We start from the raw sequence: 13,141 nt of genomic DNA on the forward strand, positions 1-13,141 counted from the left end.
TTACGATCTTTTATGAGTATATTATTCATAATACATCTTATATGAGTATATGTTATTTGTGTATAATTTCACATTTCCATTTGAATTCACTTGAATTTTAAGTGTTCTATAAGACACCTGATTAGAAATTACAGTATCAGGTAAAATAATAATATGATTGTCAAAATGGTAACAGTTTATTTAAATTTTATTTTCATTTTTATTTCAATTTAAACATGAATGAGTTGGCATTACAGCAAATATGGTAACAGTGGGGTAAATTGTCAAGAGACAGTGTAAATAACAGAAGAATTGACTCATGGAGGTTTTGTTGTGTAAATTTAGAAACTTTTTATTTTTCAGTTATTTCAAAGAAAACTAAATGTAATTTTATATTATTATTATTATATTAAACATGCTGTAAACACAGCACAACACACAGAGCAACACAAAGGATTTGCATATATTGAGACATTTTCGATGTCAATGTGTTAAAACCTTAATAATTCTAATAATTTATAAATTATCTTATACAAAAATTACATTTTAAAATATATACATACCGGTAAATAGAAAACAGTAATAATATTTCATAATAAATCAGTTTACTGTGTTTTTGATCAAATAAATGCACAATGGTGAAAATAGACTTTTTTCAGAAACATGACCCCAAACTCTTGAACGGTATTGAACGTATGTTTAGGTTTTCAAGAGCTATTTGTTTTTCAGCGACGGTAATATACAGGTGCATCTCAATAAATTAGAATGTCGTGGAAAAGTTCATTTATTTCAGTAATTCAACTCAAATTGTGAAACTCGTGTATTAAATAAATTCAATGCACACAGACTGAAGTAGTTTAAGTCTTTGGTTCTTTTAATTGTGATGATTTTGGCTCACATTTAACAAAAACCCACCAATTCACTATCTCAACAAATTAGAATACTTCATAAGACCAATAAAAAAACATTTTTAGTGAATTGTTGGCCTTCTGGAAAGTATGTTCATTTACTGTACATGTACTCAATACTTGGTAGGGGCTCCTTTTGCTTTAATTACTGCCTCAATTCGGCGTGACATGGAGGTGATCAGTTTGTGGCACTGCTGAGGTGGTATGGAAGCCCAGGTTTCTTTGACAGTGGCCTTCAGCTCATCTACATTTTTTGGTCTCTTGTTTCTCATTTTCCTCTTGACAATACCCCATAGATTCTCTATAGGGTTCAGGTCTGGTGAGTTTGTGGCTTACCCTCCTTGTGAAGGGTGTCAATGATTGTCTTCTGGACAACTGTCAGATCAGCAGTCTTCCCCATGATTGTGTAGCCTAGTGAACCAAACTGAGAGACCATTTTGAAGGCTCAGGAAACCTTTGCAGGTGTTTTGAGTTGATTAGCTGATTGGCATGTCACCATATTCTAATTTGTTGAGAGAGTGAATTGGTGGGTTTTTGTTAAATGTGAGCCAAAATCATCACAATTAAAAGAACCAAAGACTTGGCACACAGACTGACTACTTCAGTCTGTGTGCACTGAATTTATTTAATACACGAGTTTCACAATTTGAGTTGAATTACTGAAAAAAATGAACTTTTCCACGACATTCTAATTTGAGATGCACCTGTACTACTTCTTGTCTTTTTAGTCTGCGTTGGTACCAGCATCCCACAGAAGATGAGCTGAGGACTTTAGCTGGAAAACAGCAGAAAGGAGGCAAGAGCAAGAAGGACAGGTATAACACGGCATCACTGTTGTGCTTTTCTCCAAATTCGTACACATTTGACTTTTGTGTATCAAAAAACATTTGGTGGCTTTAACAAAGTGGTAAAAATCAAGCAGCTTTGTTGCCCATATTCTGCAGTGGACTATGCATACAATGCTAATTCCCTAAGAAGGTAGACTAGCCTGTGTCTAGCAGCTTAGTTTTGATAGTCAGCTCTATTATACCTACCTCCTGTTCTCAGACAAAAGCCCATTTTTGCTCTGCAGGGAGCTCTTGGGCCATTTTGTCAGGCAGGTATGCTGCAATCCAGAGCAGGGAGACTACCATGCCCACAGTGCTTTTGTGCTGAACACCATTGTGCACACTGACCTATGTAAACAACAGAGACCCGGAGGAGAAGTCCAAGAATCTCGAGTTCAGCTGGCTTGGAGCCACGGGGCAGAAAGCTTGCATACTAGACCCGTTCACGCTAAGGCCTGTGCCCCTTTCCAATATCCCACCGTTCCCAGCGGAGCCTGACATTCATTTCTCTATTCTTTGTCATGCAGACAGCATTTGAGTTGGGTGGAAATATGTTTGATTTGAACGTTGTGTGGATTTAGCTCTTTTTTCAATGGCGAGGAGGGCTCCTCTAATCCCCAGTAAAATGTGCAATCTCTGGTGTTTGGTTTCCAATAGAGACAGAGCCCTCAGTTAGGACTGCGAAAAATCTGCTGTCCTTTGGAAAAAGTTGCAGATCCCACACGTTGATACTTTTGCTTTCATTCATCATTGTGAATAAATGAAATTGTATCGATTTAGCTTCAGTGTTAACAATTAAAGGCCCTAAAAGTTCAAAAGTGACAGTAAAGACTTTTATTTTTTATTTGAAATTTCTGTTCATCAAATAATCCTGAAAACAGATGTATCATGGTTTCATGGTCTTAAGCAGCGCAGCTCTTTTCAACGATAGTAATAACAAATGTTTCTTAAGCAGCAAATCAGCATATTAGAATGATTTCTGAATGATAATGTAACACAAACTCGAGTTGAAAATTCAGCTTTGCCATCACAGGAATAAATATTACTGTTATTACTATATATTTTTAATCAAATAAATGCAGCCTTGTTAAGAATTAGAAACATTAAAAAGCATTTATAAAATCTTACCAACCACAAACATTTGAATAGTAGTGTATAGGTAACACTCATAATTATAAGCATTTATTATCGTTTGACCACTGTATTGTATTACGTTTGATTTGATGATACTCTGTGATGTTAATATATGGTTTATTTATTCTCTTTAAAAAGGAAATTCAGGAAAAATACACTTCTGTTTATGGTCAAACTATTATAAAAGGTTGTATTAATTATGACAACAAAAAGTGTTATCAATTTGTATTGCAACACTTCACGAATGATTTCAGTAGTCATGAGAAATTGTATTGTGTACAGTGATGTTTAAGTGTTGTCACTTAAAAAATAGTTTAAAGGACATTATTTCCATTGTTCTCCAAGTTAGTCAGCTGATTCATTGCTAATTCATTGTAGGCTATATTGTAGTTTCATGTATTTGTTAAAGTGAAGAGTAGGTAGTCAACATGACAGCTGTATGAAATCATTGTAGTAGTGTAATTGAGTTAAACTATGTCATCCCATGCAACTTACAGCTGAATGTTAATCAAATAAATGAAACTAAAGTGTCTTTTAAAATGTGAACTGGGAGCGTCTGAACTTCTCACCCTGATGATGACATCCCACTTCACATAGCAATCAGAATTCACACCGCCAGGAAGGAGATATGAGTCATGTGACGCATTGCATTGTGTGATTAGGTTAAATGCCAGAGAAGCCCCGCCATGCTACAACTGAAGCCACTTACAAGAGTGCTGAAACATCATAAATGAATGGATGGAGTAGTCCAGATGCTTCTGAATAAATTCTGTCTTATCTGGGCAGCAGAGGATGATAACGGCTAGTTCTTGAAATAGCATACTGTTATAATTTTGTATGTTTTTTTTTTTAATAAAATATGCTAATTATTCTTAGGTTTGGCCTAGATATTTTAAGTAATGTGCTTTGAAAGATGTGCTTTCTAATAATAAAACTGTTGTATTTTTATATTCCGTTATATTCAAAAGCATAAATAAAAAGCAACTTTAATTTACAACAATCAATAACAATTTATGCAACACTACTGGCAAGTGAATGGAGAAAATAGCACTCTAGCACTCAATTTGAGTTTTGGGCCCAAAATGTCCTTGGTAATTTGGGCATGTGTGTATTTCAGTTTAGCCTACTTTGTGTGTCATTGTTCACTATTATATGTGTTATGTTCACGTTGCTTCTCAGGAAGTACAATGGGCACTTGGAGAACAAGCCGATGACTATTCCCAAAGACATCGACCTTCAGCTAGAGACTAAATGCATTGCAGAAGTGGACACACTAGGTAACTCACTTGTTGTCATTATATGAAACTTAACAAATCCTTGAGCTTCAAGGATCTTTTTAGTAAGTCTGGTTTCTAAAGCTTCTCTTTTTGTCCATCTTTTTTTTGTTTTTTTTTGGTCTAGCTCTGCATTACTTTCCTGAATTCCAGTGGCTGGTGGACTTCACGGTGGCTGCCACTGTGGTGTATCTCATCACTGAGCTGTACTTCTGTGTGGCAGAGCCAAGTGGAGAGATGAACATCAGTGTGGTGTGGAGCCTGCTGGTCTTAGCCTTTGTCATGTATCCCTTTGTAGCTTGAAATACTAAAATACTCTCCTACTTTTTTGCATTGCTTTTCTTTTGTCATATTTCATTGCAAATAATTATTATAATTAGTTATTAGCATAGTTAACAAATAACATGGATTGATTTTTTTCCGTCAAGATTTAAAATTAAAATTGATATACAATACCATTCAGTAATTTGGGGTCAGTAAGAAAGAAATAGAAATAGAAAACTGGTGTTTAATATTGTGATAATATTTAACAATATTACAGTTTTACTGTATTTTTGATCAATTAAATCAAAAGTCTTGGTGAGTGTAAAATACTTTTTCGAAAAAAATAAAATTAATAATAATAATAATAATAATAAAAAACTACAGACCCCAAACTTTTAAATGGTAATGTAAATGTAATTAGTAATTTGTAGCAATTAGTAATGTAATTATTTTAATTAAAAAAAAATTTTTTTTGTAGTTTCAGATTTTAGCCTTTAAAATAATCTAAAATATAATAAGTAATATAAATTATTAATAATAATCTAAAGTAATATTTTAATAGTTCTGTTCTTTTTAGCAAATTAATTTTAAAATACGTAAATATGCCATATAGTTAACATGAAATCATGATGTCTGCATTTCCTGAAGGAAATTTTAGTGATATTATTTGTGAAAATATGAACAAGTTAACATTAAAACACATCTATTAGGGTGATTTGAGGTTAGCCACCATACTGTAACACATAGTTGTTGTTGTTTTTAAATTCGCTAGTCACAAATATGAGCATTAATTATAGAAACGTTAGCAAACACCATTAGTAGTAATAGAATTATAAAAAAATATTTTTTATATTATATAGATGACACCTAGCATGTCAGCTACCCGTTATTAATCTCTTTCTCAAGTATTTTGGTGTGTTACTAAATCGTGGTTGCATGAGGACCATAACACAGTAGAGTTTTTCAGCACTGCTGTGACTTACATACAGAGCTGTTTGTTATTTTAACAGATCTACAGTAGGAACCTTAAAGTACTTTATTCAATAACGTGCCCATAGTCCCTAAATGTTAAAACATCCTTTATACTTGTGGGATTTTTCTCAATTTTCACAGTCTCTGTGCAAGGACAGTCTAGCCGTGAGTGATGAAAGCTGCACCTGTTGCCTTTTACCTGATACTTTCCCCTTCTAGTGCCTCACCAAATCACACACATTAACCCCGGCACTGTCCACAAAGATCAATCTCCCTGCGCTCGCCACTGCCCTTTACCTAGCTCAGTCTGCCACAGAAGATTGGAGGCCCAATTTTCACGGCCCACCGGACTGATTTGCCTGGGAAAAAGAGAGGAAGTAAGGAAGGTGCCTGGTAGGGTGATGAAGATGATGACGATGATGATAGGTCTATATGTGTGCAAATGGCTGAATGTGGACAGGAAGGAGCCATTTTTCCTGATCGCAGTGGAGAGTGTGTGGTGGGGAAAATGGCCTTGTCAAAGTGATGGTCACTGAAACATTTCCTCAGATGGCCGCCCGCTTGCCTTGCAGATTTGCACGTCGTAGCCACAAGTTGAATGATTGACCCTAGACCAGTATAATCAAAACGGGCACACATAGGCATCGGAACAAAGAGGCGCAGCTAGACATTTTCTTTCTGCATTTGGCATCTTTTTTGATTTTCAAATTTGTTTGTCACCTTTGGGAAATTATTAGCCTTGACATTATTTGATGAGGTGTGTTTTAAACGCATTTCTCTTTTGCTGTGACACTAAATATGAGACATGTAAGCCAGGATACTTTTCAATTAGATTAGATTAGAATCCAACCAGCTTCAGTAGTACAGAGAGTTTGTATGTGGGGTCCATGAGAATAATGCCAGTTAAAGGAAAATTCTGTTGAAATCCAATGTAGGCTCTTCATGTGCTAGTGTGTAAAAACGAAGGAATTTTTTTTTCGGTTAAACTCTTACAATGGGGCAAGTGTACAAAAGTTTGTGAATATGTTCCTTAGCTTCATTTTCTCTCAGGAAGATCCTTTTCTCCCTCACGGCTCACTACTTCAGACTAGAGGAGGGCGGTGAGCGTTCCCTCTGCATCACCTTTGCCGCCTTCTTCTTTGTGAAAGCCATGGCTATTCTTATTGTCACAGAGAACTACCTGGAATTTGGCCTTGAGACAGGTATAGTAGTGTCAAGTTGGTTTTATGCCTATTGCTTTCTCTTGTTTGTACAGTAAGTAATAGACCATTTTGTTCTGATGTGGAATTTTTTGATAGTCCGAAATTAACACATGCTGGTAGAAATATTTAATACCAGCTACATTCATTGGCTATTTTGCTTTGCATATTTGTATTGCATCAGTCACAGTCCCAAGCATCAGCCAGTCTCACAAGAAAAACGTGGGGAAAATATTTGTTCCTCATATTGTTGTTTGGGATGTCGCTTAACACCAGGAATGTGTTGCCACATGCAGAAAATAAAAGAAAAGCTTTTAGCTGCCTAGTTAAATTTCTGACATAATTGTCCACTAAAGTAGAAACTTGTTAGGCAGTGCATGACAGTCACCGTGCTTTTATGTTGTAGACCATTTTCGTCTTTTTGATTTGAATCACTCACTTCACTTATTGTTAGCGAGGGTCAGGCTGTTATTCTTGCATTATAATTTAAACCATGCATTAGGCGGCAGTATGTTGCAATTTCTGAAAAAACTTATCTCTATTCTCATCATAGACCCTGTAACCAGGGTCCAAAATCAAAACTATGACTAGGAGTGTGCAATATTGGCAAAAACATTACATATGATTTTTTCTGATTTTGTCAACCACAATAACAAGACAATAGCTTGCTGAGTGTGTGTGCTGGTAGCTTAGCCCTGTCATGGACAGCTGACTCCCAAAGCATTTCATAGTCTTCATATTTTGTGCATGAGTGACAGAAATGAACTTTTTCATTATGAGGCGATATTTGCCTTAAACTGATTTCCTTGAAGTGATTTTTACCTTTTATAAAGGCAGTATTCTATAACAGCGGTGTCCAGTCCTGCTCCGCAAGGGCCAGTGTCCTGCAGAGTTTAGCTCCAACACACTTGCCTGGAAGTTTCTAGGGGTTGGAGCTAAACTCTGCAGAACAGTGGCCCTCCAGGAACAGGTTTGGACACCCCTTTTCTATAACCTAATTAGATGTATGCATCATCTTTTGTGTCAAACTCTTAACATTTAATCAATAAATTCAGTTAGAATAATAAGACACTGGGGATTGGCCCTGTATATAATGAATTTCATGTGCATTGTAACAGCATTAAAATGCACTCTCAATGTGTGTTTTTGTTTAGTTTTTTTATTATAGACATTACATGTATCACACACCCCAACTATGTCCATTTTATTTATATGTCCTCCTTTTTCTCCTTTCATAGGCTTTGCAAATTTTTCCGAAAGTGCCATGCAATTTCTGGAGAACCAAGGCCTTGAGTCTCAGTAGGTATTATGGCTGTATACACAGAGGGAGTGTGTATAGTGTATACCATGTCTCCATGGGTTTGGATTAAGCCGTGTATGTGATGGTTTGTGCTTCCCTGCGGTGAACAGGCCTTGCTCTCTTCCTCTGTCTCTACAGGGGCCCCATATCCAAGCTGACCTTTAAGCTGATCCTGGCTCTGCTCTGCGCTCTCATTGGAGCCTTTCTCACCTTCCCTGGCCTGCGATTGGCCCAGATGCATCTTGATGCCCTCACACTAAACAACTGCAAAGTCACACAGTAAATGTTTCAGAAAATCCATTACGTCTTTTCATCCATTACGAATTCATTCAGTCTAATTTTCATAATTACTATTATGTTAAAACTTTTAGTAGTCACTTTAAAAGCTTGAACTGTGGGTTTTTCTTTGACCGTACAATTTGACGGTGTGTTAAAAAATGTTTTTGTTAAGATTAATTTAACCAGCACTATTTCCATGTTAATTCATGTGGCTCATCAGTGTCTGACTATATCCTCGCTAAGTTAGCAGATAAGTATGGACCTGGTCTACATTTTCAGCCAGCATTGGGCTCTAGGGTAACTGTGTTACAAAAGAGGAGTTAAGCATTACACATACCTCATAGCTAATCCTCTTCAGTGTGGCCAGCTCGCCATACCTGCTCTCATGACACTATGGGGCTTACAGTTAGACCTCTTTTAGGCCTGGATTACTGCTATGCTTCTTGTACGGCTGAAATGGTATATTTAAAGCAGTGTCACTTTATGATAGTTGATGTTTACTGCTCCACTGATATTTATACTCTTGTGTGTTACCATATCTAATTGGTTGTTTTTATGTGTCCATCCTTCAGGACCTTGCTACATATCAACTTCTTGGCCCCCTTAATCACGGTACTGCTCTGGGTGAAGCCCATAACAAAGGATTGCATAATAAATCCCACATTTGGGAAAGATAGTGTGCCTTTGTGAGTATTTCATTTTACAATTATGTTTTGCATTACTAGTTTGTTGAATTGTTATTAAACTTGTTTTAAAGTTCATCAAGAGCATCTGCACTTGAGCAAGTCAACATGGAAACAAAATTAGCTCTGATTATTTACTTAATGCGTGTTCCTGGACTTATTGTGTATATGATTCATCAGTACACAGTGTTCAAATGAAAATTAATAAATGGCCTTGTTTGACGCTGTGAAGGGTGGAATAATGTTAACAAATAGTGTAACGCACTTATTGGTGACAAATTCGTATAATCGCATTCATACGTTTTTGTATTATCTGCTTACGCCCCACTGAGGGTTAGGTTGAGAGATACACCCCCATGCTGGCTTTTTTTCTACAAATCTGTGTTTTAATGTGAGTCAAATCATACATTTGCCAACTGTTGTAGGTAATGCAGTCTTTTAAACTCTTGCCAATAAATACGCTCTCCAGCAGTAATTTAATGGTGGTTAATGGAAGTAGAATAAAGAAAATAGAATAACAGAAGATTTGGGATGGGGTTGAAAGGCGTTTTCATGAGAAGTCAATAAGCTCTTGAGGGTGAATTTGTTCTTCAGCTTCCACGTCTTGGTCAGAAATTGTCCTCAAAAGTTGTTGCTGTTGATATTTATAGACGGGAAGTAATCATTGGGCAATCCACTACAAACTCTCATTTGGGTTCCATTCTTGTGTGTATTGCCCACTTTTGCGCAGTCTAATCAAACAAGTTCCACCCTATATTTGTTCGACTCATGAATGCAGTAGTAAAATGGGTTGCGATTGCCATTTTATGTTGACTTAAGGCAATTTATTATTATTTTTTTATTTTTTATGTTTAAGTTAGACCTTTTTAATTCTCCTCAAGTCACAACTTGGGTTTGGGCTGATGTGGCATGTCACCTGTTCATCTGTTTTCAGGATGTCTGAGAAGACATATGACACATTGCGTCTGTGGGTGATCCTGCTTCTGTGTGTGCTGAGACTAGCCATGATGCGGCATCATCTCCAGGCCTACCTTAACCTGGCCCAGAAGGGCGTCTTGCAGATGAAGAAGGAAGCAGGACGCATTAGTACAGTGGACCTCCAAAAAATGGTGCGTAGACTTTTATCACTTTTTTGTGCTTACAGATGTGTCATCACATTAATATGCAAGATATTGCGATGCAAAGCCATCTTCTTAATGCCTGATATCCCATCTATCCCAAGTGTCCCATCTTTATAGGTTGTTCTTGTGATGTTTGATCTGATACTGGTTAATAAATGCACTCAGGGACCCTCTTGTGGCGTCTACTCTTGGGGCCTGCATTACAGTGTCGACATTCCTCAAAGGTGGAAATATGTCGGTATGAAAAAGGACTGCGTGGCATTGTTGCCCTCAAAGCTCTAAAATGAGGAGGCTATTTGAGTTTAGTGGAGCGCAAGGATCAAAACCCACAGCACTCCACAGCTGGAGCTGAGGAAAAGAGCCCGTTTGATGTTCCAAGCCATAAGTGAGACTCGCAAATGGCTGTAGAGTCGCAGGGGTGTCTGGTCTTACATCTGCTCCAGAATCATATGCTTGCAGCCTCCCTCTCTACTTAAGCTCCCAGTGATGGTTTCAGCGAGTCTGTTTGATGAGCTGCTCTCCTGCCAAGCTGCTTGTTTTGAACGAAATTTGCCTAAAAGTTTTAACTGCAAATTAGTTTTTCCTCACACAGGTCGCCCGAGTCTTTTACTACCTGTGTGTAATAGCTCTTCAGTACGTTGGACCTCTGGTGATGCTGTTGCACACTACTTTGCTGCTAAAGACATTAGGTGAGTGCATTAAGGTTCTTCTCGACACGTTCTCTATTGCCCCGGTAGGGTTTCTTGAATTTTTCAGACTCTTGTTTTAACCCCCAGGTGGATACTCGTGGGTGATTTACCCCGAAGAGAATTTGCCGTGTCTGTCGAATGAGGACTCGAGCCCTGTCGAAGTGGGGCAAGGCGAGATGCAGGCTTCTCAAACTGTGGCCCAGCTGTCGGTGGCTCTCGGGGGGCTGAGGACTGTTTTCTCCCCCTTGCTTTTTCGAGGGCTCCTGTCCTTCTTCACTTGGTGGATTGCCGCATGCCTGTTCTCCACCTCTCTCTTCGGCCTCTTCTACCACCAGTATCTGATGGCTGCATAGCATCGTGAATGGCTCGTCCAACTGAACTGTGCGACACAAGGCCCTGGAACATTCCCCTTTTTCTGCAACCATATCAGCTGGGTTCTTCTCTAAGCGGCTTCCTCCGTGGGCACGTTATTTTAACCTAGCCGATACATAAACAGTAACAATTCAATCATTGTAACTTTCATGAGCGTCAACAGACGGAGGATGGCGTCTGTAGGAGACCTCAAAATAATGCTGATTTTAAAGGGGATGGCGTCTTTCAACCACCAGAAGGTTGAAAGCGAGGGATCACTCATGGTCGTTGACATTCTGTATTTTTTTTTTAGATTTTACATTTATGTGATATAAATCATATACAGTGGGGCAAATAAGTATTTGATACACTGCCGATTTTTCAAGTTTTCCCACTTACAAAGAATGGAGAGATCTGTAATTTTCATTGTAGGTACACCTCAACTGAATTATTTAAAAATCATACAATGTGATTTTCTGGATTATTATTTTTTGATTCTGTCTCTCACAGTTGAGGTGTACCTACGATGAAAATTACAGATCTCTCCATTCTTTGTAAGTGAGAAAACTTGAAAAATCAGCAGTGTATCAAATACTTATTTGCCCCACTGTATATATGTATATGATTTTCATAAGAATTACTGTTTTTAATAGTGTTTTAAAGTTGTTTCACTTCTCCAAAGTAGAAACTGGCTTTTGCGTTAGGGGAGGTTTTCATTTCTGATCCGTGAAGAGGAAACTGTTTTAGTCAAGCTTGGAGAGCGTAATGAGGGGATTGATCAAGGAGAACAGTGTGTGTTAAAGGTATATTTATTTGTCCATTTCAGAGGGACTGAAGTCAGCCTTCTCACAAGGAGCGTTTAGTTTGACTGTAGAAGACTGAGAGATAATTTAAGTGTGCGTGCGCGTGTGAGAGTGACGGTTCGTGTGTTAATATCAGTGCCTGCAGGCTCCCAGTGACCCCTGCTGCTGGTGGGTAAATCTAAAAAAGGGCATTTTGATCAAGTGTAAAAGCTAACTCAAAAAAACTGTCTAAAGCAGTGGCCTCCGCTCTTCTGATACTTTAACCGGTCGGATGTTTCACTTTGAATTTGGGTCCAGTGACATCAAACGCATCCTGTAAGCGTGCTCCGTGTTTCTGTATGGAGCCTATTGATTTTCTGTAATGCATCAAATAACAAGATTGGATTTGTTTCATGTGAAGGTGCCAAGTATGCTTGTATTCCCCTGTGAGTGTGTACAGTACTTCCTGTTGGAGATCGGAAGCACACATGCTGAGGTACGAGCCAAAGCAGAACATGCAGCTTGATCACAAAGAAACGTCTACGAGGTCCACTTTAATATTGTGAGTTTTTTGGCACTACAGTTACAAAAACTGCACAGGCATATCTGAAGTATTTGTTTGTTTGTCTTTTTTTAGTGTTAACCTACTGTAAAAGTCTTATTCTCTCTTTCCATTTTGAGTTTTTGGAAGGTACTCATACAGTGAATGTATTGATGTATTTTTTCTTTTATTATTGTAGAACAAATCTACTACCCTTGGGGCTCCTAATAAATAGCCACATATGACATGATCTATACTTTTAACAAAGTAAATTTGAAATCCAAATTTTCTGTGTTGTGGACTTCCAGGGATATTTATATTGCAAAGGAGCGTCCACTATTATCAAGAGCACACTGTACAATCAATACTTGTTAACGATGTGGCAGTTAGATGCTGAATTCAATTTTTTTCCCTCTTTTGTTGATTATCAAGCTGTGAAGATTGATGGACGCAATGGGGAGTTTATTTTAGCTGTAAACATTTACAATTTTTGGTAATCATCAGCAGGGCCGTTTTAGTCTAACACTCATCTATAGAGGTTTTTTTTGTTTTGTTTTTCTCATACTTTACCTTATTTTGATTTTCTCCCTCTTTCCCCCAACATAAAAATCTAAAACAAGTGACCAAAATTAATCTAAAAATATGTTACTAAAATCTTACTATAGTATAGCCCCTTTTACGAGGTGTTCAATAAAGATGTCTGTAAACATTTCTAACCCTAATGCCAAATAGTATATGAGACTCAGAACTGAGTCATATTAATTTAAGATATTAAAGACAAATCTTAATAACCCCCCCCCCCCCCCCCCCCCAACCCACTCTCTAAAAAAAAAAAAAA

The 13,141-nt window shown here is 37.6% G+C and overlaps 1 protein-coding gene and 1 long non-coding RNA gene across 2 annotated transcripts in view; both read left to right on the forward strand.

Annotated features, from left to right (window-relative positions):
* Positions 1-241: 241 nt before the first annotated feature.
* LOC107557429 (transmembrane protein 161B) lies at positions 242-11,326 on the forward strand. The gene is made up of 11 exons (XM_016240846.1): positions 242-255; positions 1,616-1,702; positions 4,028-4,125; positions 4,250-4,406; positions 6,409-6,560; positions 7,796-7,856; positions 7,996-8,136; positions 8,709-8,822; positions 9,754-9,928; positions 10,533-10,629; positions 10,717-11,326. The coding sequence occupies exons 1-11, from the start codon at positions 242-244 to the stop codon at positions 10,980-10,982; spliced, it is 1,362 nt and encodes a 453-aa protein (XP_016096332.1). The 3' UTR covers positions 10,983-11,326.
* Positions 11,327-11,576: 250 nt separating this feature from the next.
* The window catches only part of LOC107557439 (uncharacterized), a 4,137-nt gene continuing 2,572 nt past the window's right edge, over positions 11,577-13,141 (forward strand). The window contains exon 1 of the long non-coding RNA XR_001605393.1: positions 11,577-12,324. This is a non-coding gene — a long non-coding RNA (uncharacterized lncRNA). The remainder of the gene's footprint in view (positions 12,325-13,141) is intronic.

Source organism: Sinocyclocheilus grahami, unplaced genomic scaffold (assembly GCF_001515645.1).
Source record: "Sinocyclocheilus grahami isolate Dianchi unplaced genomic scaffold, SAMN03320097.WGS_v1.1 scaffold602.1, whole genome shotgun sequence".
Classification (NCBI taxonomy): Eukaryota; Metazoa; Chordata; class Actinopteri; order Cypriniformes; family Cyprinidae; genus Sinocyclocheilus; species Sinocyclocheilus grahami.

Coding starts and splice junctions, on each gene's coding strand:
- LOC107557429 (XM_016240846.1), top strand. Junction 4,126..4,249: donor TGCAGAAGTGGACACACTAG/GTAACTCACTTG, acceptor TTTTTGGTCTAG/CTCTGCATTACTTTCCTGAA. Junction 8,137..8,708: donor AACAACTGCAAAGTCACACA/GTAAATGTTTCA, acceptor TCCATCCTTCAG/GACCTTGCTACATATCAACT.